The sequence below is a fragment of the Lytechinus pictus genome, chromosome 7 (genome assembly GCF_037042905.1).
Source record: "Lytechinus pictus isolate F3 Inbred chromosome 7, Lp3.0, whole genome shotgun sequence".
Taxonomy (NCBI): domain Eukaryota; kingdom Metazoa; phylum Echinodermata; class Echinoidea; order Temnopleuroida; family Toxopneustidae; genus Lytechinus; species Lytechinus pictus.
The window spans coordinates 15,605,638-15,632,269 of NC_087251.1; the positions used below are offsets into that span (position 1 = coordinate 15,605,638).

The 26,632-nt window shown below is 35.1% G+C and overlaps 1 protein-coding gene across 3 annotated transcripts in view; it reads right to left on the reverse strand.

Annotated features, from left to right (window-relative positions):
• The window catches only part of LOC129264891 (uncharacterized), a 93,744-nt gene that overhangs the window by 44,249 nt on the left and 22,863 nt on the right, over positions 1–26,632 (reverse strand). Inside the window, exons 7-15 of one of the 3 annotated variants that reach the window (XM_064102038.1) lie at positions 25,818–25,880; positions 24,393–24,413; positions 21,289–21,462; positions 9,555–9,652; positions 8,096–8,173; positions 6,488–6,616; positions 5,708–5,827; positions 4,485–4,536; positions 305–442 (exon numbers count right to left, since the gene is read on the reverse strand). In XM_064102038.1, coding sequence (XP_063958108.1) covers positions 305–442; positions 4,485–4,536; positions 5,708–5,827; positions 6,488–6,616; positions 8,096–8,173; positions 9,555–9,652; positions 21,289–21,462; positions 24,393–24,413; positions 25,818–25,880 — 873 coding nt within the window. Of the gene's footprint in view, positions 1–304; positions 443–4,484; positions 4,537–5,707; positions 5,828–6,487; positions 6,617–8,095; positions 8,174–9,554; positions 9,653–10,371; positions 10,594–21,288; positions 21,463–24,392; positions 24,414–25,817; positions 25,881–26,632 lie in introns of those variants that run through there. The other 2 variants (XM_064102041.1, XM_064102040.1) reach the window with 2 other exon arrangements.

The following is a 26,632-nucleotide window of genomic DNA, read 5'->3' on the forward strand; positions in this document are numbered from 1 at the left end:
CCCTGCATGAGTTATATCAGTCTGTGGACATTTGATCCCTCTGACCAACATTTTGTCACAATAAACACTATCTTAGCCTAACTTGTGTGAGTTCTACCAGTCTGTGGCCCCATTTACAGCCAACTTTCTCACAATAACTACTGTACTCAAAGCATATATTGTGTGAGTTCTACCAGTCTGTGACATTGAGTTAGCTGAAAGCACATTAACAACTATACTTTGAGTCTACATTGCATGAGTCTGTGGACATTAATCAATTTGACCATAACACTTTAATGCAATACACACTATACTCCAAGCTTACCTTGTGTGAGTTCTACTGGTTTGTGGACATTGATCCCATTGACAGCACACTTTGAGTTCCTGAGTGGTGTGAGTACAACATGGCCGTCTATATTGATGATGACTGCATGTTCATCCTCTACATCTGGGCCATATAATACTGAAACAAAGAAAAAAAGAACAAAAATATAATATTTGGGCCATTTCAAGAGGCTGTTTGTTACATTACAAATGACTTTACGAATGGCTTGATTATGAAATGTCAAAATATTAAACCATGGTTTTCCCTGTTTAAATTATGAGTACTCTTTGAATAACCTAATTTCAAAGGTGATAAACATTTAAGTTTCTACTCAAATACTAAATATCAATATTAAATAACCTTAAGATACATGTATGTCAACTTTTAAGGAAAAACCTTTTCAAATTTAACCCACTTGAAGCTCACAGTAATCCAAGAGTATACTATACAGCCCATGTAAATGCAATTATAGGGAAGCAGAAGATGGTGCCAGCGGTGGGATTTACACATCATCCAAAACCAGTGCCTATCTATCTCCAAGGTCAGCGTACACTATAACACTTTTATACATAAAAGAATTACACTGAATTATCAAGATTTTCAAACCATAACAGGATTAAAAGACCCCTCTTGTAGACACATTAATAATAGATAATAATATAGGATTTGTATAGCGCATGTATCCACCTTGCTAGCAGGCGCGTAGCCAGGGGGGCGTTGGGGGCAGTCGCCCCCACCCCCAAAACGTCCCCAAAAAGAAAAAAAAAAGGTAAAAAAGAGAGAGAGAAAAGGAAAAGCGAAGGGAGGAAAAAGGAAAGAAAGATAGCTTTGTGGGTTTTTCTTTTTATTCTTTTTTTTTCTCAAAAAAGAAACTCCTTCACTCTTGCTCTAAATTTATATATACACAACAAAAAAAGTAAGTCCCCCCTAAATCAAATTGCTGTAACTTTTGAACAGAATTATTTTGAGATATGATATTTCGTAGGTGGTTTTCTACACTCATTAAGCAACTCCTGAAAAAAAAAATGAGATTAATCGGTCAAGTCATGCATGAGTAATTAAAGATTGAATTAAAAATGACAATTTTTGAAAGTCACAAGAGTTGTTTTTCAGATTGTGCAAATACAAAGTTGGGCAAAAGTTGTTTTTAGGTGAATTTTATGGTGTTATGCTGTTTTACTATCCATCATTTAGCCACTCTACACACAGTTTTGATATCGTATGTTCGCGGCTGAGTGAGCACAAGGTATTGCAGGGGCCGCGGAAGCGGGGGGGGGGGCTTCAGCCCCCCACTTTTTTCCAAAAGCATGTACAAAAAATGTAAAAATGACCATACAATTGTGATATTTTGCATGGTCAGCCCCCCCCCCCACTTTGAAAACCGTTCCGCGGCCCCTGTATTGTGACGTATCATCATAGGGGTTTATGGTAGTATCCTCTACAACTTGTTAGATCATGTTAAAATTTGAAAATGTTGGTGGCTCCCCCGATTATAGGCCCCTCCCCCATTTTAAAATTCTGGATCCATCACTGATTTGTCCATGAATTAAACTGATCATGAGAAATTGTTATGAAAAGAATACATTTATGCAGTATAAAGAGTATTCATTCCTAAGTTTTCGAATGTGCTCGCTCAACCATGAAAATGTTTAAAGTTCGGAAAGTGTGTGGTGATAGAAATGATGGATGATAAAAACAACAGCAATTAAAGTCACATTTGAAACCGAATTTGCCCCCAATATTCACTTTATTATCCTTTAAAATGAGTCTGTGACATTGAAAATACCAATTTTCCCACTTTCATGCGTGCTCACTCATCCGGAAATAAACAAATCGATTTCATTTTTGCACAGAATTCTGCCCATAGGTTGATAAACATTACTGCCAAATGGCATCGCTAAAGACAGCCTTGAAAAAAAGTTCCACCATATTGAATAAGGGGTTAGTTATTCTTAAACATATGCACCCATAATGTACACAAGTCTATCAGAGAGGAAGTCAAAATTTTAACAAATATGAAATGAGGGTTTGTTTCATAGACGGTTTTTGTTACTTCTGCCAACAGTTTTTTCATGAAACTTCGCACATGGCTTCAGAGAAATACTATCCAAAAGGCGCGCACACCAAAATAACCTTTCGATACGGCACAGAGTGGGGCCAAGGCCTTGAACTTTCTTCTCATTTGCATAATTTTCGAATATTGTGTGCTCACTGATGCATTAAACATCGGGATTTTTATAAAAATCAAATCAAATGAACTATGCAAGGAGGTTTGTGAGAGATATCCATAGTTACAAATTGCATTTTTTCCAATAACGTAAAAAAGAGCTAATCACATTCCACATGTTCATTCAAGCGTGAATGTTTAATTAAACGCCTTTGAATCATTGAAGCATGTTAATTGGTCATGAACATAACGAAAAAGTTGAGAAAAGATCATTTTCAGTTACCAAAATGAAACAATACTTGCCTATGTTATTTGAAAATCGTATTTTTTGTTTTCAATAAATGTTCATTGAACCGTGAAACGATGAATATTGTTGAAGATACTCTTCCCAAAAATAACTGTCATCATATTCTATCATTTTTATTGATAGAAATGTGTAAAAAATCCAATTAGAGCAAATTTGGACTTGTGTTTATTCAACCGTGAAATTTAGCCAAAAAAGTTGTATCGTCTTTTAGAAAGTACCTTTTACAAGCCTTCTGACTATTTTTCATGATGAGAATGTGGAATTAGTTCCAATAAAATGGAATCAAAGCCATGATATTTGGCTTGTGACTTTTGAAAAGTGACATTTTTGCCTTCTGACCGTGCTCACTGACGCATGACGTAAAATACGTCCATAACATTTACTCAGAGGGTAGCTTATAAAATTATCTACACGCTCATGTAAAAATATATTAAAAAACTCGCATTGGTTCGGAAATTATTGATGTTTGTTTAAGGGGGGACTTACTTTTTTTGTTGTGTATATATGAATTTTGAATGACACTTAAGTTTCTTTATCATTCAAAATGAAGCACATCAGGATAAGTCAAAAAAATTATACATCATCCTGTTTTATAAAATTTCAATAAATCACAGAAGTTTCAACTTTTTGCACACTATTTTCCTTGTAATGAAGTTCAATAATCTTAGAAAATCAATTGAATTAGAGCCGATGGGAGATATCTGCATTTGATGAAACGTCCGCCCTTTGAAATTTCAGAGTTTCATTGCTCTGCGTGGGGAGGAATATCTTCCTCCCGGCATATATCCTTCTTCTCTTCTGTTTTGCGAGTTAAGATATGCACTGTCGCTAAATTGTTTGTAATCAAATCTGATCTTTCCAAGGGAAGTATTCAATATAACTTAGACAATACCCTTTTCTCTGGACGCTTTTCTTTGCAAAAAAAATTAATAAAATGCTTTAGCTTCCACGCTTTGCACAGGGTTAATGTTATTTTAACTTCCTCCATTTTATCCCTTTTTTGTGCGATCACAGTCACTTTTGAAAACAAGATTCAAAATCACAATATAGTCAACTGAACTTTGGAGCTGATATAGGTACTAGAGACAAGAGAGACGGCTCCTTTTCATTTGAATTTATGAAACACCGAAAACTCCCTGCACCCACCCCCTAAGTGTTGGCAAGCTTCGCGTGCATTTACCGCCCCTCCAAAATGGAATCCTGGCTACGCGGTTGCTTGCTAGGTGCTCAAGGCGCTCCTATATTAAGCTAGTCTACCGATTCTGGTGCGCACAGCTTTTTGAGGAATTACTTTCTGCCGGTACCCATTTACCTCACCTGGGTCGAGTGCAGCACAGTGTGGATAAATTTCTTGCTGAAGGAAAACACGCCATGGCTAGGATTCGAACCCATGACCCTCTGTTTCAAAGGCGAGAGTCAGAACGACTAGACCACGACGCGCCCACACTAAAGTAAGTACAACTAAGTGCACATTGCTCATATGTGCATCTAAAGAAAATGTAGGCCTATTGGATCAGATTCAAAGTGTGTGCACACTTTACGAAACCCAGAAGAAGATTTACATCAGGAGGCTGTATAAACTTCCTTTATGAATCCTAATTATCAAGTTCTATAATCCCATGGACATGCTGATTGGTTTTAACTGGTGTTCAATGAATGACAAAAGAGCAATGTAGACATAAGAGCCATGTATATTAAACACCTACCGATATCCTGATGACTGACTGAGTTTGTTCTGCCTATTTTGGTCCTTCCCTCCTGTAATGAAAATGAAAATAATGATGCAATTTACTGAGCATGAATTCTCCATCAGAGTGAAGAACGATGTGGGGCTCTAAAGTCAGACCCACCAGACAAAAAAAACTTCCATTTAGAGAGATGACTAACTGCATTCAGAGAGCATAATGTTATACAATAAGTTTCATAACTTTTTCTCAATAAAACAATATGGTGTTGTTTGAAGGTTTGCATGGTGGTATGTACAATCGCTGATGTGGTTTACGGTACACCATGTGAAGTGTTGTAGAAACAGTGGATAGGAGAAGAGAAGAAATGGATAGGCGAGAAAGTGGAGATTTGAGAGTAGAGTATTCTACTCCTGAAGACGGACAGTCAACCTGCCCGAAACGTCAAGTCTCTCTACTGCTCATCATCTCTACTCGCCGACTCAAGCCAGCATCTCCTCACTAGCTCTACTACTCAAGCTGTTCTCAACTCATCAATCTTTCCTGGTTTACAGTCCTTTTCAGGACTACTTTCAAGAAAGAATACTCTACTCTCAAATCTCCACTTTCTTGCCTATCCATTTCTTCTCTTCTCCTATCCACTGTTTCTACAACACTTCACATGGTGTACCGTAAACCACATCAGCGAAAACAATATGGGTTGGAATATTTATAATAACCAGTCCACTCTTTCCAATAATATACTTTGTGTCTTTCTTCTTTTCTTTTTTTATTTTATTATTGATCACTTGAAAAATCATCAGAGGATACTTGTTCATTTGTATTTTCCTCAATGAAGAAATAGAGGGAATCATATAGTTACACACCCTTATGCACTCTTCTTTGTCTTTTTATTTCCTTCCTCTCTTTCTTCATTATTTGATCACTGGCAAGATCATGAGAAGAATGATGCTATTAAAATTGATTTTTTTCTAAATGAAAAAATAAATAGGGTATCATATAGATACAATAAGTTACTGTTCAGCGCTTTCCTTTCTTTTTTCCCTTTCTCTTGTTTATTGCCTAAATAATAATGAAAGGCTTTGTTCCCTGGCAACCTGCCACCATGTGACACCACTTCTGGCTTCCAAAAGACTTCTCCCAAAATCTATTTGAATATCAATGGTAAATACCTTGTAAAATAACCTTAAAAACGAACATACATAAGCTTTTCGACATGCACTCATCAGAGAAAAATTGAATACCTTGAGATGATAAAGGATGATACCGGTACTAAGAAGATCATCATCCATACCGATAAGATGAGGTAGCTCAGATTCTACGATCACTCCGACACTCTCCTTACGAATCCCAACATTGCATTCCTAGATAATCAAGAGAAAACAGGAAAAATAAATATGTTGTGTCCTTTCATGACAAATAAATTTATCACGATTATTTCAATATTACACCAGGGGCTGAAACACAAAGCTTAGCAATTAATCATACGGCTAGTTTGTAAGCCTGATTGAACATGATGATCAATGAAGATAATCTTAAAATCAGTCCTACGATCAAGGGCTAAACTTGTGTTATTGGGCAAAGGCTTATAAATAATATAGACCTGAAAGTTATTGAATCACAAGAATGCATGAAATGTGTAACTGTCTAGAAATATCTATGCCTATTATAACATAGTGGATATTTCAAATAGTATTAGAACATACCCGAATGATGATGATAATGAAAATGTGTTCTCTGACTCAAAGCAAGACCTTCTGATGCAAGCTTAAAGTCTGTAGCATTTGTCATCAATGCAATGTAAAATCATTGAACAAGTGAGAGCTCGTAAAATCCGATAATTTGAGAAGGATCAGTAAACCCATCATCCCTTTGACTCAGCCTAAATCAGCAACATTCTCTACTTGGTATCACAGCACATACTTTCCACTGAAATCAAGGCAAGGCAATGAGAGATCAGACCTACTGAGAACAACAAATAATGTTGTTGATGAAAACATGATATAAAGTTTATATAACCTTACCTGCATGATGCGAGCTGCATTACTCCACTTCTCCACCCAAGCTTCTGTCAGTTGATCAACTCTTTGCTCGTTCTCTTGCAGCATACGACAGATGTTTTGGTCTTGAATCAATGAAGCTTGTGAACTCGCCTGTATCAAAACAATAATTATTGCAGTTTATTATTAAATATGAAAATCAGAAAACAACATAGGACATGAAAGTGCAAGGATATTTTCTTAAAGCCTGTATTATGTTTTGATAGATTCAATGATGTGAATTCCATTGAGACTAATATCCTTACATTCAATTAATTTATCATCACTGTTTGAATCTTTAAAAATATTTGAATTTTGTCACTATATCTGATTGAGAGTTCTCTTTTATTGATGTCACAATTTGTCTTATGGAGGCCTTTTCAAACACTTCTCTCATAAGATTTCAAATCAGATTTTCACACATGCATTGCATGATATGATCTTTCATTTCATCTGACTAAAGCATCTACTACTTCAACTCAACATCATCAAATTAGAATTCATATGGTACTTATGACAACAATTTAAGGCATTCTAATTCAATATATATATTTATATATTGAAATGTATAAAATAAATGGCAAACAAACTCTTGGCCCAATCACTTATAGTATCAGCCTTATCAATGATTGCTTGATTATCTATTACAGTTATCACACCAACAAAGGGTTAACAATTAAGAGCAAACAAGAATTATTTCAGTATCCTAATACTGTAGCAGCCTTTAGAATTATAACAAGCTGATTTGAATTAAACCTCACACTACATGTAATTTATATTATCAAAATAATCAAATAATGTATCTATAGTTAAAAGCTTGATGTTTAATAAGATGCAAAATTAAGTACACACAATTTTTTAAAAATTCATTATCTAATTTTTCATTCATGTAATAATCTAAGACCTATTTGTATGATTTCATTTTCAATACTTTAAATTATTCATAACATTCCAACTTCCAACCCTTGAATCATTTGTAAGCAGGGCTCTAAAATTTGGCTCTATCCTGCAGTCATTGATATGCAGAACATGTCACATGAAATAATTTTTGACTACTATCTATATCATAATGAAGCTACATTCAACTTTAAGTCATCATTTAATTTGCTTATGGAAGCAAATTAGTAATCTTTTAGATGTATTACTTTATTTTTCAAAAAGAGGTAGATGGACACTTATCTTGAAATAGGGTAAATGCTATCTTGCATTCATTAAAAAAAATGCACATTACAATGAAAAGATAAGATTATTCAACTCAATAGATAACATTGAATAACATTGTCTTCACAGAGGAGAATAGTCTTATGCAATAACACATACTCCTCTTCTAAATGGCCTGTTGCATGCAAGACACAGGCCACATAACACAATTACACAAACAGCCAGAAGACAAGAATATTATACACAATAATGTGTGCACTATGACATCTTTTTCTCGCTTCTATTAAAAAAGGCCTTGATATAATATATATTGGAATACATGTACGGGTACTTGGGAAGCTGCATCACACGTTATCAAGCAAACAAAAATAACAAGACAGGAATACTCTTCTCAATGCATGTACACCATCACATCTCACAATGGTAACTCACCAGGCTAGCGCTGTTCAGAAGCATCCGTAACCTGTCGATCTCTGCCCTCAGCTCGCGGATCAGCCTCACATTACGATCCTGTGGAGGGGGAGAAAGTTGGTGAAGGAATATTACGCCATGAGCTCTCCGCTTCATCATAATCAATTTTTACTTTTGAAGGTTTTCTACAAGATGGCGGAGTTGCTACATAATGACTGTGATGTCAATATTAAAATGTCAAACACAGAGACAGAGCAAGAGAGAATTGCTCCGTGCCGTTGATGAGGGAATTGGACTTGGTAGCGGCTGTGCAGCACGAATGCTAATAAAACATCCAGGCCTCAGGAAATGGCACAATGGTTCATAAAAGATGCACACACTTGAACAAACCTCAGAAACCCCAGCCACTGCAAGGGAGGCACATCTTAAAAGAAGGCGTCAATACAGGGGTAGTATTACCCTAGTCTGTACGCATGGTCGGGTTGTTAGGATTGTTTTACAAGACAATATTTGATATAGATACGCTATCAAGAGGTTACCAAAGGGTTTAAAAAACAAAGCATACCAAAGGAGGTTCATTAGGAGGGATAGTCATATCTCAAGTATGCATGCATAAGAACAGTTATATTTAACTCAACAAAACAAGCTATGTTCATGCACAGGTACATGAAGGTTTTTGTAAATTATGTATATGGGCCCTGCAGTAACAAGATTGTTATCAAGTTTTGATGAGGTAATATTGATGGCATTTGCAATCAGTCGATGTAAACAATGGAGGCTTGTCACACTGGTAAATACAGTCCTGAGTATTAAGGCATCTTACGAGAGGTCAGAGCATGGTGGTAGACAGAGCTGACCCTCATGCATGCATCTTTTCATTGCAGATCTTCACATCATAGACAAAACAATGGGGAATGAAGGAAAGCTGCTCCTAACAGCTAGCAGGACTAGTGTTAAAAGACTTGGCTCTGAATTTTAGTAAAGTGCTATAAATTGATGAATGATATCAAGATCATCTTTTATACTTAACAAAAGCTTTGTAATCAATTTTATCAAAAAATACAGATTTTAGCCAAAGCAATATAAGAAATAATAACATAATGTACAACTTGATGCATAGTTCATGGTTGTATATTGATAATAATGGATGAGTAGACTGAAATAAAGAATCAAATCAATCTTACATAGGAAATTCATCAATAGCTCCTCTCTAAAAAAGGAGAAATGTTGTTGAAAGAGATTTTACAAATATCAATTGATACATTCAATGAATGAGCACAACCAAAACGGAAACAAGAAAATGCCAGATTTGGATTGCATTAAAAACTGAATATAAAGTAGTAGTGAATAAAAAAGTCATCCCTTAAAAATTGTGCAAATGGACAATGAAGAATAATAGGCCTAGATGGTTCACAAAGAGGAGCAATGATTTAATCATAATTGTTAAAGTAGAAAAAAATCAAAAACATTAATAACTTACCTCATTAATGATGGGTTGATTGACTATGTGTTTGGCCCGTCTTGCATACCTCAATGTGCTCATTGTTTCATTATAATGTATGGAAGCTGGTGAGATCGCTATAAAAGAAAACCAATGATAACATTAAATTTATTCTTCGTTTATGAATTTACAAGGTGACTGACATGTAAATGGAAAGACATCATATTGCAGCACAACGATAATCTCCAAAATGAAATTTTAAAAAATGACATTTTAAAACAGCACTAGACAATATCTATAAGTTTAGTCATAAATATTCAAACCCAAGGGACATTATGCATCAAGTAACCCTTGTGACCTGGATTATTCAGGAAAGTAAAGATCTCTAATTTAACTGATGTTTTCATCAGATCTATCATTTCTTACATTGCCAGTTTAGCAAAACATTTCGAAGAAAACAATTCATTGCAAAAACCTCATTTGAATGCAAGCTATTGAAGTATAAAAACTTGACATCAACATTAGCAGCAAACTGACATTTGAATTAGACTATATTAAACTATGTACAGAAAATCAAAATGAAAATTCTGAGTGACAAAGAGGACATATGCACAGTTTGGGCACAGATCATTTTAACATTATATTATTATATATTCTATTATCACAAGACAATTAGATTTATAAAATAAAAAGGAAGAATATAACCCAAGAACCTAACTAGAGCAGGAAGAAAATGTAGCTTGTTTTGATCACAAATGGACATCTTACACTAAAGCTCATTTGCAATCTGAAACATCAAAACAAATTGGCAAGGCAGTCACATTACACAAATCACATGTCAACTTTACCCACTCACATCACATAATTTATCCCTGGGTCTGCTAGACTCAAGCTGTTGCCATCACACAATCCAAAATTACTGCATTTATTTATCACCATCAGACTCCTAGAAAATTCACAGGTTTCTCAACACTCCTTTACAACACAAACAGGTAGCACATGTCCCAAACGCTAATGGGTCTTCGACCAACACTCACAAACAAGTAGCCGCTATACATATATAGAGGTGTCATGTTCCAAGCATTGTCCCGCAAAAGCAAAGGAGACCCCGCAAATTGAAAGGCCTTTTAGGTGAGCGGCCAGAAGCCAAAAAGTGGCTTATTTCTTGACTTTAATCCCCCCGGCTGGATCAAAGCAAAATCATACATCAAATTAAAGGAAATTTTCTGAATTTTTCGGAATTGGGCATTAAAAGTGACGTAATGTGTAGCATCACCATGGAAACCGGCCTTGATTAAGCCACGCCCATTTTAAATACCTATTGAATGTTTATCGTGAATACTGATTTTTTTACTCATTAATTTAAATTATCAGGTATTTTTTCTTATTTTAAAAGGATAGTTCCACTATATATTGTAAGAATGATTACTGAATAACAACTTAGCATGAATTTTATGAACATTTTCTCAGAAATTGTTTCCTAGCAACATAACTTTCCTTAGCAACCAGTTAGCTCCTTAAGTAAACCACTTATTTTTCCATTTCAAACCTAACTTTTAACTTTTTAACTAGGTTAGATTAAACCTAATAAGTTGCACCAATGAAATTCTATGGAGTATTATTGAAAAATAATTAAAAGAACTAAAAAACCCCATTTTAACTATTGCGAACCTCAAATAAATTTGCTAAGCTCTACTTAACACACCCCCTTCTATCGTACAAATCGCCATATTATTGTTCATTTTGACTACATTGATACACGTACGTACAAGTCACATACTTTATACTATTTTGTGGTGAAAAAGAGGATTGAGTCAATAATACCTGTTCAATTAACATGCAGTATCTTGTCTTCAATAGAACATCAACAAAATTACCATTTCACATTACCCATGGATACCAATTCATTGCCTAGCAACGACTATTTTCCATAGCAACGACTATGATAACGACTCTCCTCCCTGGACAAATCTGTGTAAAAATAGTTCATTATGAGCAATAATACTGACACAATTATCATTTAGATGCCTACAACCTCGGAATAGAGTAAAAATATTGAGAAAATTAACATATGATAGTTTGTTAAACAGTATTCAGAGATTTATCATCATCTACTGACACAATTCCATTGCCTAGCAACACTATTTACCTTAGCAACGATGTATTTTCCCCTTAAACAATCTTGAGGAAAATAATCCACTTTTAAGTGTACAATACCATTTGTAAAGGGATGGTCCAGGCTGTAAATATTTCTATCTAAATAAATAAAGTAAAATTCACAAAGCAAAATGCTGAAAATTTGATTGAAATCGGATAACAAATAAAGTTATTGAATTTTAAAGTTTATCAATATATTGTGAAAACAGTTATATGCACATCGTCATGAATATTCATTAGGTGGGCTGATGATGTCACATCCCCACTTTCCTTTTTTTTTTATAGTTTATTAATTACATGAAATCATAAATGTTTCCTTATTTCATACATGCGTACATGATGTGTCTGCAATATGATGAAATAAGTTGCGGCAATAAATAACTAATGTACTTAATCAGTTGTCAATCCAATTGTTTCTTGGTAGAAATATTTTAAATAAACCTAATTTCATATAATAAAATACAAAAGAACAAGTGGGGATATGACATCATCAGCCCACCTAATGAATATTCATAAAGACATACCTAGAACTGTTTTACCGGAAATACGCAAATCTTTAAAATTCAATAACTTTGTTATTTGGTATCCGATTTCAATCAAATTTTCAGCATTTTGCTTTTTTAATTTTACTCTATTTAGATAAAAATATCTCCAGCCTGGACCATCCCATTAAATAATATGCCTACATGCATACTGGCAATGGCAAATTAAAGGACACCACTTAATTTCTCTCATTTCTAAAAATAATCATTTATCCTTGTTTGTATATTGCTTGTCTACAAATTCTTAACAGTACGATGAGCATGGTATTTAAACTTAATCGTATAAAAAGAGCAGCTACAAAGAGAAATGTAAATGTTGAAGATATAAAGAGATTAATATGGTTTGGAGGATTAATAGCTGAGTACATAACATATTTTTTCGCTCTTGGCTGCATATTCCTCAAGTGAATATGGAATGGTTAACAAATGGATGTGACTTGTCAAATATACCTAGTCACCCATGCATGTCCAACTTCCAAGTTTGTGTCTGTGTGGAGGCTGTAGCCCAAAGATGCCAAAGCTGTGAGTTCGATAAGTTTCTGTTGAATACTATTAATAAGTGTCAGAAGTTTAATCACAGGGAACTTATGATGTCACTTTCAATCTGATAACTGTCAATAAATCAGAGGGATGAAAGTATGGAAACTTGGGATCTTAGGCCTTAATATGGTGGTTGTTTACCTGATTGCTATGAAAGCATGAATGTTTGTAAGCAAACAACCAGAGGACCGACAGCTCCATGTCCTCTCCGAGACCTGGTAATGAGGATGCGCCTTTCTAAAGAGCACTAATGTACCAAGTGGGAATCAAATTCAGGTCACCGGAATCCGAAACCCCCGCTCTACCGACTGAGCTATCATTCCTGATTAGGCCAAGAAAATGACAAGAAAACTATTAAGGATAGAAAGGTTTACTAAATTGGGAGATGTTTTCTATGTCTAAGTGTCATTATGTAATATGTCATGATGTTTGCACACATCTGCTGAATAGAGACAACCAGGGAAGGGCATACAATAAAAGTCCCTGAATATAGAGAGGAGGCATATCAGCTTAAGTGGTCTTTGATGTTGTCCTTCAGGTATTTTCTGCCACATCGATATTGTCAGTGACTCCGGCTGTTAAAAACTGATGCCTTAAATACTCAGTTTAAGAAAATATGTCTGAATGAAAAGACAATGATTCCCCTCACCATGCATACATATGTAAAGGACATTGACAAAGCTTCGGAAAAACAGGTACACATGCCACTATTGTAGGTCTTACACTAACGCTACTGTTCGTTCCATGGAGATTTAGATCAATATAAATCTTTAAAGACATCCATGGTATAAGAAATATGTCAAAGAATATATCTAAAACTGATGTAATTGGGATGATGCCCCTACAGTATTGGTAAAACATACTAATCTGTATTTGTAATGATGAATCTAAATTACAGCCATAATTTTGTATCACTGCTTTAATGGAGTGGGAAAACATTGAACTGTGCAATAATCTCTAAATAATTACTCCTTTGTGTGCCATAGTGATTATTTGGCAAGTCTAACTCCTTACTGTGCTATAAATCATATCTGAGCCAATCCAGAAAGACCCCCAACTTAGTGTATTCCACCTTAAAACAGAGAGCAGATAAAAAAAAACTGAGGATCAAATGGTAACAAGTCAACCTATCATGGCCTCATTCTAGACCGTTCTTTTTCATGAAAAGAACATGCTTCCAAAACAAATGCAAAATTTGGAGCAAGGAATATCATTCTGAAGAAGCTGGGAAACAGATGGGGAATTGAGAGATGCCAAATCTATCTGTACCACAGCTCTTGCTCTATGCTTCTCCACTGCTGAGTACGCAGCCCTTGGTGACAAGTCTTAAATGGAGCTTGCAGAGCCATCACTGGCTGTTTGCGACTAACAGAAGTGAGTGATCTTTACATTCTCTGTATTATTGCCCTATCGTACATCAGAAGAGAAGTCATCAGCACAGAAGAAAGAAAAAAACAATCAAGAGGATAGTATTCCACTCGTCAACCATGAACTTGCCAAGAGACTCAAATCTAGACACAGTTTTCTCCACTTAACAGAATCCCTTGGCATGCATGATGACTCTGCACGCATGAAAGCGTCACCCTCTGGTCTAACAATCTCCAGTCTGTGATGCACAATCTCACCTATGGACTTAGTACATCACTCTCCAGGTCCAAGTGAAGAATGGCCTACCTGATCTTGTTTAAATCGCCTATGGGGCTACAATAGGGATGGAGAAACTACCTGCAACTGTAAGGATGATCATAGGATACATTTTTGTGTCTGCTCCCTCCTACCAGAGCTATGAACTGCCACTGCCTTTGCCACTGCACTAGAATCTTTTCACAGGAAAGCTACATGTAGATCTTGTACCATTAACAGGACATGACATCTTTAATGAACTAAGAAGAAGTGTGTCATTAATTATCTGACTGGTAGAAGACACCTATTTATGGTAATCTGACATTTGGAAGGGGAGGGGGCAGGGACTTGATTGGTTCCTGATGGGGTTGTCGGTTAGGTTTAAACTTTGCTGAAAACGGTGCCTATATTCTGATTGTTAGTGTTTTAAGGTGAAATTGCAATATACCAGTTCGTAGTTACTTATGGACATTTTTGGTCAAATGACCTTTCATTTATTTCATTATGATAGGCAGATTTCAAAGCAAGATATTACATAAGCTTGCCTTACATAGCAGGATGAAGAAATTGAATAGACCAGGTGAGTAGAATAGCACACCAATGAACACTTTATGAAGGTATTTGTTGCATTCCTACTTTGAATGCATTTGAATGCAGACCAAAAGGTGATGCACTGTCTGATCCTCTCCTCAGTCGTAGATAGTGTCTGCATCCCTGCTCAGTGTAGCCCCGAATTGCATATTAAGGACTTTGCACCTTCCTGTTCCAGACCATAGGCGATTGAGACATAGCCAGGATGGCCATTCGTCACTTGTACATGGGGGCCACATTCGCTAGGTCACATGGAAAGCTTTTGCGTCACAGACTAGAGGTGGTTTGACCATAGGGGGATCCTTTGGTTGTGTGCATAGCCATTAAGGGATTCAGTCAAGTGAAGGAAACTGTCTTGATTCGAGTCTCTTTTTGGCAGGTTCAGAGTTAAAGAGTGGAAGAAAAAGGAATTTTTTTTGCTTGTTTTTCCACCTGTGCTGATACCTCTATGTGTGGGGGACTGTGTCACACAATAGGTAAAGATCATTTACTCTTTTTGGTAGCAGACAGTCGGAAATTGCTCTGCAAATAGCATTCAGGACTGGGTTAAACTTGTAGAATACAGCAGAGCTGTTGAACGGATGATATGGCATCAGCTCCCCATATCGTGCTAGCAAGCCTCTTTTTGATGTTGTTCCTTTCTCCAGCTTTTGCCTTTGTCTTGGCAACATATTCTTTGTATGCAAGAGTGACGTCAAGGTAGGCAAGCTCGCTGGTGTGATTCGTTCACTTTCAAGTTTCAACACCATCTGACCATCAGTTTACGGTCTGCATCTCTATCGTTAAGGTGGGAGAAGCTAAGTTGGGTGTTCTCTTGATAGTAAAGAGCCAGATACGCCAGAGAATCACTGAATGTTTTTTCCACCTCTTCAAATGACTGCTTCTGTGAGGCAATGTACAGTTCTTAAGCATTGGTAGCTCTTGGTGTTTGGGTGAATTAGTTGGTAGTTTGTGTATTTGGGCAAGGACACTTCTTTGTGGGGGGACCATTTTTCTGCCTCCACCATTTTCTGCTGGAACCACTGAGATTCACAAACAACCGGTTTGAGGGAATGTTCTGAATTAGCCTTGTCAACTTGACGTCCTTTGTCATCACAATGACTTTCCTCGTAAGTAGGCCTACCCTATGATTAACTGTTGTATAAGCTGCAGAGAAGTCAACAATGGCTGCTCCAGTTTTCAGACCTTCCTCAAACCATCTGATGTACTGAGTCCTGGCCTGAATATTGCATACTTGAATGAGGAACTCAGTCACAAAGGGAGCAATGCGTTTAATCGGGAGCCTTTCAAAGGGCTTGTATGTGTGACAGAGTAGACAGATTGTTCTGTAACTCCTTGGGCTGATTGGGTCTTTACCTGGCTCTAGTTAGGCAACTACCCTCAATTTCCTTTTGCCGTTTTATTTTTTCATGCAAACAGTGGTTTAACATGTCAGCAGCCATTGGGCTGCAACAGGTTCAAGAAGTGTGATCTGCTCACAGAGGACATCTAATCCAGGTGCCCTGTTGCTCTTCATTATTTTCTTTGATAGCATAGCACAAGCAGACAAGACGTTCATGCTGAATGGTCTTGTGGTTTCAAATGTCTCTTAGTTGGGAGGCTGTCTCTGCACTTTTAGGGAGGTTGGCCCTTCGCGGGCAATAAATAGGGATACCTTGTACACAAGAAGATAGTTGGCCATTTTGTCAGTGGTCACTAGGGTTATAGTTTGAGACTCGCATAGTCGTTTTCGAGGATCCGAATTATTTTCCCGGCTTTTCTGCTGTAGTTAGTCATATCCAGTGATTTAATTAATTACTGTCACTTTCTTTTTTACTATCCATAATGACAATTGTCAATTTTCCCCCACATTCAAGTGTATCGGCACCAAAGGGGTAATTCTCAAAGCTCCTTTAATTATTAATTGTACAGCAGCTTCGTCATCCGTCAAGCCCGCATTATAGTTTGTACGGCATCCTCGTGGAATATTTTTCTGTGATGATTCCTTCAACAGCTTTCCAAATGTGTCTTAATGTCGTAAGGAGTGCTGGAAGATTCTGTGGATAGGTATTCGGATCTATGACAAACTGCTCCCTGATTGCTTTCTTCAGGGTGAAACGTCTGTGAAAAGGAACGGTGTGTGGAGTGATGGCTGCATTCACCTTCAGCCCAATCGGTCGATGTTGAGTGTGCGGGAGAGGGTCAAGCACAACTTTCTCAAATTTTGTCGGGTGATGCAATCTAATTTGCATGTGACCAGTTCTCCACAAGTTCTCCATCTCGTTGGTTTCTCCCGGGGTTTCTCCATACCCCCAGATAATGCTTTGACTGTTGAAATCCCCAATAATTACATTTCCTAGATCGGAGGTGGCTTCTCGAGTAAGGAAGAAAGATTGGTTAGGTTTATAGAAAGAACTTAAAGAAATACTCATAAGTTCAATGGTTAGGACTTTGCCCTTAAGCTTGATGAGACAATAATAGGGCCTCCTCTTAATTAATTATACTTGAAAAGATATTGGACATGCTAATTAACTGCTGGAATCAGTAATGCTCATATAGAATGTCCAGGGACTAACCGGTTCTAGTGAGCAACAGGCTCAGATTAGAGCAATTTTTGTTGTCTACTTGATACATGTACGACATACTGAGGATCTCTTGATCTATGTTTAAATCACGGCAGGTGGTCATTGAAAAGTTTTTTTAACCAGGTTGTGCAGATAAACCAGCAATCCTGCTTGAAGGTCTGCAAGTAGACTATTGTGTTAACTGCCCCATTGCCCATGGATGCATTGGTATAATAAAAGAAAAAAGACAAAACCTTGCAACAACACAGGAAAATTGCCAGAATTGCAGATAGAAACTTTGATAGATCATTGTGATTTACATAATTTAGTAGGTTCCCTCATAATGTAATAAGCTTTTGAGTTCACAATCACTACAGTTTAGGGATTATATATGCCATACTTATAAATAATTTCGTTTTCCTATTGCAGACACTTTACACTTTAAGGTTGGTCTTGGATATGTATTACCCTTCCTAATAAATGTTGTATAATAAAATGTTCCAAATAACAACCTAAATGATATTGTTGATAATACCTATTTCCTCTCCCATTGCCGTATGCAGCGAAAAGTTACATTTTTAAACTAAAAGTTTTCACAAAATTCACCCAAAGTGTGGATGATATCCTTCAATTTACTATGAAAAAGTGCCTCTTGCCAAACTCAGTAGCTTCGCTCCCTCGCTTTGTTTCTTGGAATTTTTTCAGTCGTCAGCCACCCCAAGGAAAAATCTTCTTCATACAGCCATGCCCTCTCTCAATATGCCAACTGCCTATCCAGATGTGTGAAATTAATTGTCATCACCACGATAAATGCTTAGAATAGTATAAGATGCATTTTGAGTACCAAAAAACAGGAATTTTGGGGAGGTTACAGGCTTGAAATATCGCCAAAAAGTGATGGTTGCTAGGGAAAATACTGTTGCTAGGCAACATAAAATGGTTTCCATAGGTAACAAAAAATATCTGAATACTCAATTATTTAAATTAGAACAGATGACATGACACAGCAGGGTATCTAAGAATGATTTATAACAATATCATAAAATCCTTTAAATGATACGTATAGTCGTAAATACACACAAATAAATTATTAGTGATATCCGTCACATGCAGGGGTTATTCAAACAAGGCAATAATGTAATTTTTCATGATCATGAATGCATTATACACCCTAGTCTTCCTCTTTTATCACTTTTTCATCAAAATTCACCTTCTTCATTAGTTTTTACAAATTAAAAACTAAAAAAAAATGATAAAATGAATTAATCTGATAAAAAAATAAGAGAATATTGAAAAGTGAATATGGTTGCTAGGGAAAATAATGTTGCTAGGCAACAGTTTTGAAATCAAATATTATGAAATATATATTTGGTTGCTAGGCGTTATCATATCATTCAATCTGTAATGATTTTAACCTCGTAAATTCTGTATTTATATATAAATTAGTGCAATTAATTAACAAATATAAATAATAAGTTACTGCTTTGCATTTATCACAAAAATGGGCGTGGCCTATTCAAGGCTGGTTTCCATGGTGAAGCTACACTCTGCGACACTTTTAATTCTCAGTTCTGAAAAATTCAGAAAATTTCCTTTAAAATGATGCATGAATTTGCTTTGATCCAGTCGGGGGGATTAAAGTCCCAAATTTTGGCCTCTGGCCGCTCGCCTATTTGTCCTCCTTCTTAAAATGGCAATTAAAGGGGATTTGTCCTTCCTTTAAAGACCTTCTCTTTTCCTGTCAATGGGACTGTGGTTTGGAGTGTGATTGATTGAATGACTTGAACAACTTTGTAAGGACTATATTGACATTTTGGGGAAGAACTGATGTATTACCAAGAAAATGTTTGTTCATTTCAAATAACAATTCCATGTTTCATTCATGTTCAAAAGGATTCAGTTCACACACTTCATCTCATTCAATAAACATAACATCATTCAATTTCTGTGCCAAGTAACGTAAAACTAAAAGACAAATCACGTTTTACAAACGATTGTGTTCGGTGATCAATGCAAGCAATCAGTCTTAAAAGTAAATCACTAATAATTGTATTAAAGAGCCCTGGAATCAACTGAAGTTATCATGATGGGAAGCTGACATGGTTGACAATGACCTTAGGAGTACATTATTATGGTCCATGAATTAAGGCTTATGTATCATTTCTATTTTTGATTATCATGTTCTCAATGCATAGTTATCAATTACATGTATATTCAAAGAGCATCAACCACACACAGGGCAATTGTTTCAGATTTACTGAGAGCAAGTCAAACAAATAAATAGATAAATAGACTGATTTCATATCATTGTCGTTTGGTATCCTTCGAAGATGACAAGACAAACATACAGACAACTAAATTCACTTGCAGTCATCATGGTCTTTAATTTCCTTCCAGACATACATGTAATGATAGCAAGACTAACAAACAAACAAACAATCAGACTCACTTGCACTCATTATGATCTGTGGGATTCCTTCAAGACATACCAATAGCAAGAACAAGTGGAATGCCTCTGGCCGTCTCACCTGCATCACGCGATTCAATATAGCAGCAGTGCTGATTTTGAAAACTACTATAACTCGCACAAGATGTTCAGTGATACTTGGTTACTCTTATTTCCACGTTTTAGACCAATACACTTATAGAGATATGATGGCAAATCAACAAATACCCCCAACGTGGCCAAAGTTCTTTGACCTTACATGACCTTTGACCTTGATCATGTGACCTGAAACTCGCACAGGATGTTCAGTGATACTTGATTACTATTATGTCCAAGTTTTATGTACTAGACCAACACACTTTCAAATTTATGGCTGTAATTCAACAAATACCCCAATTTGGCCAAAGTTCATTGACCCTAAATGACCTTTGACCTTGATCATGTGACCTGAAACTTGCACAGGATGTTCAGTAATACTTGATTACTATTATGTCCAAGTTTCATGAATCAGATCCATAAACTTTCAAAGTTATGATGGTAATTCAACAGATACCCCCAATTCGGCCAAAGTTCATTGACCCCCTAAATGACCTTTGACCTTGGTCATGTGATGTAAAACTCAAGCAGGATGTTCAGTGATACTTGATTAACCTTATGTATAAGTTTCATGAACTAGGTCCATATATTTTCTAAGTTATGATGACATTTCAAAAACTTAACCTTAGGTTAAGATTTTGATGTTGATACCCCCAACATGGTCTAAGTTCATTGACCCTAAATGACCTTTGACCTTGGTCATGTGACATGAAACTCAGGCAGGATGTTTAGTAATACTTGATTAACCTTATGGCCAAGTTTCATGAACTAGGTCCATATACTTTATAAGTTATGCTGTCATTTCAAAAACTTAACCTCAGGTTAAGATTTGGTGTTGACGCCGCCGCCGCCGTCGCCGTCGGAAAAGCGGCGCCTATAGTCTCACTCTGCTATGCAGGTGAGACAAAAACAGACAGACAGACACCAATAAACAAGCATACTCACTTGTCACAAATTAAAAACTGAAATCAGCAATTGAAATGTTTGAAGAGTGACAACCTTTTCAAAATGTTGTATATAACCTTGCATTAAGCTGAATTCAACGACTTACATGTAAGTGTTGGATCGGACTAATTACGGTGGAAATGTAACATTTGGAAAAGGTTGTCACTCCTCCAACCTATCAATTGCTCATTTAACATTTCAGTTTTTAGCGTGCATGATAGCAACACTCACAAACAAATAAACCAACAGACATACAACAGACAGACAGAAAAACAGAAAAGCATACTCACTTGCAATCATGATGGTCTTTGAATTTCCTCCCAGACTATCCTTGAGAAGCCAGGTAAGTATGGAGTTTCGATAAGGCACATAGTTTGTCCTGCGTCGAGGACCAGAGAGGGCGTCCCAGTCTTCACTCATTGATAGACTCTCCATGCTAGCAGCCATAGCCGCACTGTCAGCAGCTGCATTCAAATAGACAGGATTCAGAGTTGTAAATATCAAAATTAAATGAAAAAAAAATGTTGAATTTATATTGATATCCCTTGACTTTTCAACTTCAGCATCCATTTTGACATTATCCTGTTTCTGTAGGTAACATTGACTTACAGTACTCACAGTACTTACAGTACTGTTGAACTGACTGAACCAATGAAAATGAGTATCAAGAATATCTGCATTCAAATCAAAATATCAACTATTTTACTAGAGCAGAATTTACATAAATAACGTTCATAGCGTTTATGCAACTTTAAAAATTATTTCTTGAATGTTGATCAGAAGCAAAAATAACAAAAAAATCCCATCACCTACAACACTAAAAACTGCAAAAGCAACACGCAAGAAACCAAATGGATGTATTTAAAAACACAACATTATCATTGGCAACAAAACTTCATGATTGATGCAAGACACTTGCCAGTGACAAAAAAAAATTCCATGACAAGTCCAAAACCTTATGCCCCTTTTTTATTTCTTTAAAATGCTTACTAAACTGCTTACTTTGTTTAAAGTACCCATTATATAAGTGCTTATATAAATTTCTTAAACCTAGTACTGCTATAGTAGATATAATAATAATATGGATTAATTGTTACATGATGTTGCCATGGATAATAAAGTGGATATATAAATCAATCTTAATTACAAATCAGGAGTATTTAACTAGTTCAATCCATTATCATAAATCATATATATGCATGCATGTTGTATTTCCTTAGAATACAACATATATTGCTGCTTAAAAATTAAATATGAAAATACAACTGATACCATATATAATTAATTAATTGAGGCATATAATGTAAGTTAATATCATATCAAGTTTATAAATATTATAACCTCCACTGAGAAGCACTGATATGTTTATTTTGATACAAGTGTATCACTATCAAGTGAATACAAAATTAGACCTGTATATAAGTTACAAATATATGCTACAATATGCTACAATATTTTTCATTACATAAAAAACGGTAAGACACTAAAATAATTTACTGATTCACTTATCTAATTCAGAATAAAAAAGAACAGCTTGTGCCAGTCACATAATAATAGGAAGAATTAGATCAATAAATAAACCATTTGTAAAGTTTTATATCAATATTGATATATTCATATCAATCAAATTAGTTTAAAGTGAAAAAAAATACTGACAAATATTGGTGAGAACTCTGAAGTCTGTTATAAGTTCAAACACAAAAAAGTCATTGTTATTGAACTCAGAATGGATGAGATAGCAATTTTGAAAGAATAAAATCAGGAAATAAAGACAAAAAGATGGAGCATCAGTTTGAAATTCATAGCTTTAAAAGGTTATGTAAAAATTACAGAGAATAGTGATGTTGGGAACAAGATATTATCTTTAATAGTAACAGTGATTTCTTTTTTAAAGAAATGCAGAGAATTATTCAAATCAATGCTAATACAAGTCAAAGCATGATGAATAGATTGTGCAGTTGTAAAACACAAGATAACACAAATCAAACACTATCAATTCGAAATAGAGGTGGGAGAGTTTTAAAGGAAAAATCAAGAAATGAGATGTACAGAAAGTTGAGGAAGGTGTGCTCTTATGGTTACTACAAGTAATCCATAGTGTTGCTTGAAAATACAAATTATGTAGAGAGTACATTTATCAAAAAGCTGGTTAATTTGGAATAAGTTGATTTTCAGGAAAAGCTTCACAACACTCAACATGATTAAACAGTGCACAGCAATATTTTTTTGCAATCCAGTTGTCCCCTTCCAAAAGGCATTTAATAATTTTTTTTTTTTTATAAATGAACAAATGAATTTTGATCTCATACATAATTTATCTAAGAGAATTAAAATTTCATATCATTTTTCTCTTTTATTCAAAAGCAATATACAATCTTAACCAAAGTCATGAAGTGATGAGCCAAAACTAATGTACTTTATTTTCAGCAAACACTGAAAAATCACTAGAGTCATTGTAGACAAAAACATATTTGATTATGTACACAAAGAACACACCTTCCATCAGGATCAATATGATCTTTTTTTATCATCACCATATCAACAAAGAGTCATGAGCCTTATCTTGGTGCAGTACACAGCATAAATACATATCACATTTCATTCTTACAGGCAAAATTAACACTTTTTCAATTCCTAATTGATTTGGAGTAATTTTGACTGCACTATGCTTTAACTTAACAAACTTGTAAATTGCAACATATCAAGTGCATTTCACTAGAATTTGGAAAAATAATATCACTAGAATTTTCAGTCTATTAATAAGTGTATATTTTATCCAAAGTATTTGGAATATATACAAAATGTATGTAAACTAATTCTTTTTTTTTTTTGTATAATGTATTCCAGGTGCAGAGAATATATACATGTACGTATATGTGTTCATTATATCTACAAAATATAATTGAATATAAATATAGCTTATTTTATGTGCTCTCTAACATTTTTTAAGCTGTGTACAGACCCAGAAGTTGCCATGCAACAAATTGCTGTGCACTGTGAATACAATTTTATTAAAAGGTCAATAAAAAGTGGTCAATTCAAAAGCAAGAAAGGTCATGATTTCTTGTTAAGCTGTCAGACCAAAACACACACAGATGCAAAAATATTGGATTCTGTCCTCAAATTGATTGACCTTGTAAAGAATCTTCAAGCAAATCAGTGGAAACCACATATCATTTTGAGGGGAAAAAGGAAAAGAAACTGAAGTTAGTGATGCACATTTAGAAATTGTGCTTGTCCAAATTCACAAGATTTGTTATGTGTGTATGCTCCAGTACCAGGACTTAAAATACATACTTATGCATCTGCATGAGCAAGTCTTGATAATAGAAGCTCAATGGTGAAATCATAGTGGAAGTATTAGAGAAAAAAACAACTGGCGGAGAAAGCTTACCAGAATCTAGCATTTCATCTCCTGTTGTATACATAAACATTGCACATAGATAAAAATATGATTTGATGAATGTTGGAAACATAAAAACACAGGTCCGCATTGCATAAACATTATTATTAAATGTAAATCTACCATCCATAACTAAAGTACACCATGGTATGTAGCATATCAATGAAATGTGATTATTTTGGCTTGAAGGACCAACTGTTAAAATTGCCATCAAATGATTGGATTCAGGGTTCAGTTAAATTCAAGGCTTCCATGGGGGTTATCATTAATGGCAAAATTACCAGAATGCTAGTTTTATCCAATGCGGCCTTTGTCAATTTTTTTTGCAAGAGTTTTCAATGCATCTATTATAGTTCAAAGATAAAACAATACATAACAGTAACACAGAATGATATTCATCTATCTATTCAAAAGTCAATGATAGGTTTTGAAGAAATAAAAAGAATTCTGTATGATATGGACTTCCTGAAGTTCTTACATTTCCAAACCAGACCAGAAACATAGATCTGTCCTACGATTCAAATCAATCCAAGTCTGTTTATCAATCCCTTTATACTAATCACGAAATCATATTTGGCACCTTAATAGAAATCAGAACCATGTTAGTCTTTTAACAATAATTCTGCTCACCATTCATTTCAAATCCTCCCCTTTCACTTTACAAAAAAAACAATAGGGAATGATTGGAGTGAAAGATGCGGAGTGGGACTCTGGCCATAAAACCCAGCACAGACTTTTGGTAGAAATGGTAGACAGAATAGAGTATCTTTTGTACCATTTCGAGTCTTAGCAATGTATGCAAAAGGACTGGACAAAATATCTAGCCTGGAATTGACATTTACTCATGAAATTAGCAATGAATTTCTTTTTTTAAATCTAAGACCCTTAAACTTTGAGAATGTTAGGAATTAAAAATTTCCTTTAATGTAAAAAAGTAAATTTGCAAATCTAGGATTTTTTAAACAATTCTTTGAGGAATTTATTAAAAAGAAAATCTCCATTGTCTACTAGTCTGGTTTGAGGGAAAAAAGAAAGAAACATGATGAAGCTACAAATAAAAAGATTTTATGTGACCAAATCTACAACATCTTAGCAAATGTCAGCATCACATACTTTGACTTCTGAATATTATAACATGTAGAAGGGATGATTCTGAGACAATAATTATTTATACTTTTGATATGGACTTCACAAACGGTAAAATAAAAAATTGGTTTCTTCTGATTACAAAAATGTCAAATGAACTTTTGCTGACAGTTGCCCATTATTGCTGGATCAGGTCACATATGATTGAATGTAATAAAACTGGCTGAGTTGACCACAAAGATAGGATATAAGTTAGAAAAAGGGAGCAGGATGTACATGTGATAATGAGAGTAGTAATATGTTTGTCTTTATGCAAGAATACAGTAATACCTCTCTTATGCCTAGATGTCAACCAAGTCTCTGGAAGAGATTTGGATAGATCCACATGGGGTCCTGTAAGGGGAATTATTTGTAATTTTGGGTGATTCTCATGAAATTCTGTCACTTCGTAACCTAAAAGGCAGTAACATTTTGTTTCAATTTTATTCAATGACTTCACATCATTCTAACACCAAACTGGTAGAGGATACTATGTCAGAATTAAAATTGTGAAATCAACCAATCAATATTTGACATTCATTAGAAAAAAATAATAATAGAATTAATAAAGGTTCTGAAAACTATAATGATTTGTTTGGAAAATTATTCACTTAGGGGGCTTAAACAAATCTGTAATAATCTGTTATCGGTAAAATCTGTAAGAAAGGTACTTCAATTACCTTTCCATTGAACAATTACTTTTAGAAGCTTTTGTTGATTTGTGACTTAAAAGTCAAAGTGATATTAATTACAGTACACTCCCTCATTCAATCGTCACGTACGTGCATAGCGCCAACTTAATGTGTTCCGCCATCTTGCTTGTTGGTTGCCGATAAAATGCGCATTTTCAGATTTTTTAACGCTCAGTTATTACCCATGACTGAAACATTGACCAATCAAAAACTAAGATTCTATAAGAAATATGAATATTCATATACGAAAGTATAAACATAGATAATTCAATTTTATGTGAAATTTATACCCAATACTTCAAAATATGGTTAGTTTTATGTCTCTAAAATGACCCTTAAAACCAGAATTTTATTACTAAAAAATAAAGGTTTTCCCAAGTTGCCATGGTAACGCGGTCTGAGATATAAAAGCTT